The sequence below is a fragment of the Typha angustifolia genome, chromosome 6, assembly GCF_048772165.1.
Source record: "Typha angustifolia cultivar Huaian chromosome 6, ASM4877216v1, whole genome shotgun sequence".
Classification (NCBI taxonomy): Eukaryota; Viridiplantae; Streptophyta; class Magnoliopsida; order Poales; family Typhaceae; genus Typha; species Typha angustifolia.
In genome coordinates, this window is record NC_133244.1 from 4,732,388 (window position 1) to 4,736,384 (window position 3,997).

The 3,997-nt window shown below is 48.6% G+C and overlaps 1 protein-coding gene across 1 annotated transcript; it reads left to right on the top strand.

Moving 5' to 3' along the window:
• Window positions 1–576: 576 nt before the first annotated feature.
• LOC140761228 (uncharacterized) lies at window positions 577–1,867 on the top strand. Its single transcript, XM_073098482.1, has 3 exons — window positions 577–888; window positions 1,072–1,257; window positions 1,439–1,867. The coding sequence occupies exons 1-3, from the start codon at window positions 577–579 to the stop codon at window positions 1,865–1,867; spliced, it is 927 nt and encodes a 308-aa protein (XP_072954583.1).
• The last annotated feature ends 2,130 nt before the right edge of the window (window positions 1,868–3,997 follow it).

The following is a 3,997-nucleotide window of genomic DNA, read 5'->3' on the forward strand; positions in this document are numbered from 1 at the left end:
GCCTTGTTGGTAGATCTGAGCACAACCATGGCTGGTACTCCTACCATCAATCGTTATAGTCAAGCCTGTGCTGTGACGCCTGAGAGGCCTCTACAATCTCAAGTCGGCTTTTAATAGGCAAATAAACATCAAATGGTTGCAAAGAGCGCGACTTAAGTGGGTGCAAGGCGGCGACAAGAACACAAAATTCTTCCACCTCACGACCACTATCCGCCAGCATCGCAACCGTATCTCAGGAATTTTCAGCGAGGACGAGAGGTGGGTCAATAGCTAGGAGGAAGTGGCAAAAGCTTTTAGAACCACTTACAACCAGTTATGGGGGAAGAACACTGCGCGGACGGACACCTACTAGACATGGCCATGGGTCGAGAGGATCTCAGGAGAGGAGACAGACCAACTAGTCGAGCCCATCTCTAGGGAAGAGATCAAAGGTGCGCTATGGAGTCTGCCTAGGGGTAAGGCGCCGGGACCCAATGACATTCCAGTCGAAGTGTATGTCAAGCTGTGTGAGGAGATCGGGGAAGGCCTTTGCGATGCTGTTAATCATTTCTTTTCCCAGGCCAGCATGCCGCCGCAATGGGGAAGAACCTACATTACGCTCATTCCGAAGACTGCAAACCCCACCTGGGTGAAGGATTTTCGGCCTATATCTCTATGTACGTCAGTTATAAGATCATCGCAAAGATACTAGTAGACCGGATGAAGTGCCTCCTCCCCAAGCTGGTGGTGCCAGAGCAGGCAGCTTTTGTGGCGGGGAGGAACATAGCCGACAACACTCTGGCAGCGCAAGAGGTGGTGCATTCTATGACCACCAACAGGACAGCGACGCCAATCATGATGCTCAAGCTAGACATAGAAAAAGCATACGACTGGGTTAGCTTGGAGGCGGTAATGAAGACACTCAAAAGAATGGGTTTTTCGACTCGGTGGTGCTCGTGGATAGAGGCATGCATCTCCTCCCCGGATTTTTCCTTCCTCATCAGTGGAACCTCGACATAGTGGATGCAACCATTTAGAGGGCTTCGACAAGGAGACCCACTTTCCCAGTACCTGTTCATACTGGTATCTCAGAACCTCTCCAGCCTAATTAACGATCAGGTGGACCGAGGCCAGCTAACGGGCTACCAGGAAGGAAAGGCCCAACTCACCCACCTGCTGTATGCCGATGACCTCCCCATCACCGTGCAAGCAATTGAGTCAGATGCACTAATTATCCAAGAGTGCCTCGTCGACTATACCAAACTAACCAACCAGAAGGTTAACCTCGAGAAATCTCAACTTCTCCTCCCCTGGTGGTAGATAAGGAGAGGGAGACCATGCTCTGCAATCGCCTGGGTATACAAATGGCGACCATGCCGTTTACATACCTTGGTGTGCTCATCTCGGACTGCCGAGTTAGAGTTCGTGAACATCAGGTGTTGGTGGACCGTGTGGGCAGGAAACTAGCCGGGTGGAAATGCAGGGTACTCTCCACCGTCAGAAACTCACCTTGATAAACGCCACAATCATGGCTATCTCGACGTATTGGTTGGGATGCACGTGGCTGCCAGATACTATCCTACAGGCAATAGAGAAGAAAGCCCGGACCTTTCTATGGGAGAGCGGGGCAGGCCAAGGTCTCCATCTCCAAAACTGGAACACGGTGACGAGCTCGAAGGCCGAAGGCAATTTAGCTATAAGAAAGTTGAAGGAGGCACGAGCGGCGCTCCTTGGAAAACTAGTATTCAAAGTACTGAATCGGCAGGAATGCCTGTGGGTGAAGATACTGAGAGCCAAATATGACGAGCTTAACCCCTGGACCCCTATTGTTCTAGCTAAAACATCGTGGGTATGGAGAGCGCTGGTTAACACGACGGTCATGATCTGAGGCGGGTGCCGCAAAGATAGGCAACGGAAGAACGACAAAAGTTGCTAGCGAACCTTGGCTATTTGAGGTACCATGGAACCGTCAGCCACGACAAATACACCCGAGGCTGATGAACGAAGAAATGCTAGTTAGTGATCTAATAGCTGAGTTCAGAAGGCAGGCGGATCGACTGGTGGAGGAAGCTGGGCTTCACCTTGCTTTCCAAATTAGTACCACGAAGCTGACGGAGGAGGCTGGGCTGGATAGGTGGATTTGGTGGACAGAATGAGCGGGTGAACCCAAGGCCAAATCCATATACGCCTTCATCCACCCGAGGTGCCAAGACAGATGGGTAGAGTGGAGCACTCTTTGGCGCCTACGGGTGGCCCCGAGAGTACGCCTGTTTGCATGGAAACTACTGTGGGGGAGGTTGCCAACGTAGGCACGCCTCCACGCAATTCAGTCGGTCTGGACGAGAACTGCGCCATGTGCAGGATCCATAGTGAAAGTGTGGTGCACCTATTCTTCACGTGCAGGGTTGCGAAGGATGTCTGGGGAGTGTTGGCAACAAGCCAAGGATGGGGTGACGAGTGGCAATCCAAGCTGATGGAAGACTGGATCACCATGTCATGGAACGGAGACCCGGAGGAGATCTTGGACTGCAAAGCAATTATAGTGTCCACCTTGTGGATGCTTTGGAAGCTGCGCAACGCGGAGGTGTTTGAAGGCACTGAGATGCACGTTGACATGCTAGTCCGGCGAGCAGTGCAACTCGCTAAGGACTACGCAAAGCAAGGCAGGCCAAGAAACACTCCGGCTAGGCCGTAGACGACGAGGTGGACACACCGAGCGAATGGGTGGATCAAGGTCAACATGGACGGAGCTTTCTTCTCCGGGTTGGATCGTCTCGGAGGGGCGGGGCCAGTAATAAGGGCAGCGGATGGTTCCTTGGTAGCGGCAGCGTGGGAACCGTCCGCCGGCGAGTCGACACTACGAACCGAGGGGCACGCCCTCCGGTTGGGACTGCAACTTGTTGCGAGCTACGCTAAGGTGGAGGTTGAATCCGACTCATTGGAGTTAGTCTGGATCATGCAAAAAAGGGTCAACTGTCCGTGGAATATTAGGGGTTTAGTTGCTGAGTGTACGGAATTACTCAGCTCTTTTGTAAATTGTCGTCTAAGTCATGTAAGGCGAGAGGGGAACAAAGTGGTCGACTGGGCGGCGAAATGTGGAAAGAGGAGTTTGGGGTCTATTAGGCTTGGGCCGATGGACCCATTACCCCTGGAATTATGTAACCTTATTTTGGAGGGGCCTTTATCCCGGCAAGCGGATAGGCCAGCTTAATATAGCTAGCATTCAAAAAAAAAAAAAAAATTCGCTACGGTCAACTCTAATCCACATTGTGCGGGCCGCATTGTTCCTCGGGTGAAGTGGATGCCCTTGATTCGCCAGTGTTAATTTTATATATGTTTCTTTTTTACTTTTAGCCTCAAATAAAAAAGATAATCTTTAATCAATATGGGGTATATAGATGTCCAATCAACTGTATGGTATATTAAATGCATATCATAATTATTTCATTTGTATCTCATTAAATGCATGGCATGCTTCTATTCTGTATCGTCTCAACATGATGAATAGTTTGCAAACAGAACAGTGAAAATAAATTATCACGGAAAGAAAACTGAGTGGACTTATCCACTTAAAATGAAAATGCATTGGATTTTATTGCAAATTACCCAAAGATATACAACTAGTTTTAGGAACTTGCAAACAGCATAGGTAAGGACCTATTTCATATTCCTTCTGATAAAATATTGCACATACAATGGAATAAGTTAAATGAAAACTATCACCCTATGAGAGAGGTCATATGTTTGAAGTGCAAATTCTCTTGTTGACATTGGTGTTTATATGTACATGGCTTCAAAATCTGGCTTGGCTTTCTTTTTTGAAAGTGTTGTTTTAATAAGAGCTAAGCTCGATCAAGCTCAGTTCGTTTACACCCCTAAAACGAGTAAACCAACTTAATAGTGTAACACCTCAAAATGGGAAAACCTACCTCATATCTTGGGTTAGGTATAAGCATCCAGTTTGAGATTGAAATCCAGTGAGGTTAATCTCCCTCAAATTCTTTAATCCCCTCTATTA

What these genes read in the sequence shown, in the direction of transcription:
- LOC140761228 (XM_073098482.1), top strand. Translation starts at nt 577, where the DNA reads ATGGGGAAGAACCTACATTACGCTCATTCCGAAGACTGCAAACCCCAC. An exon ending in ACTGGGTTAGCTTGGAGGCG is followed by an intron (nt 889 to 1,071) that starts GTAATGAAGACA and finishes CTGGTATCTCAG; the next exon opens with AACCTCTCCAGCCTAATTAA. An exon ending in CCAAACTAACCAACCAGAAG is followed by an intron (nt 1,258 to 1,438) that starts GTTAACCTCGAG and finishes CCGTGTGGGCAG; the next exon opens with GAAACTAGCCGGGTGGAAAT.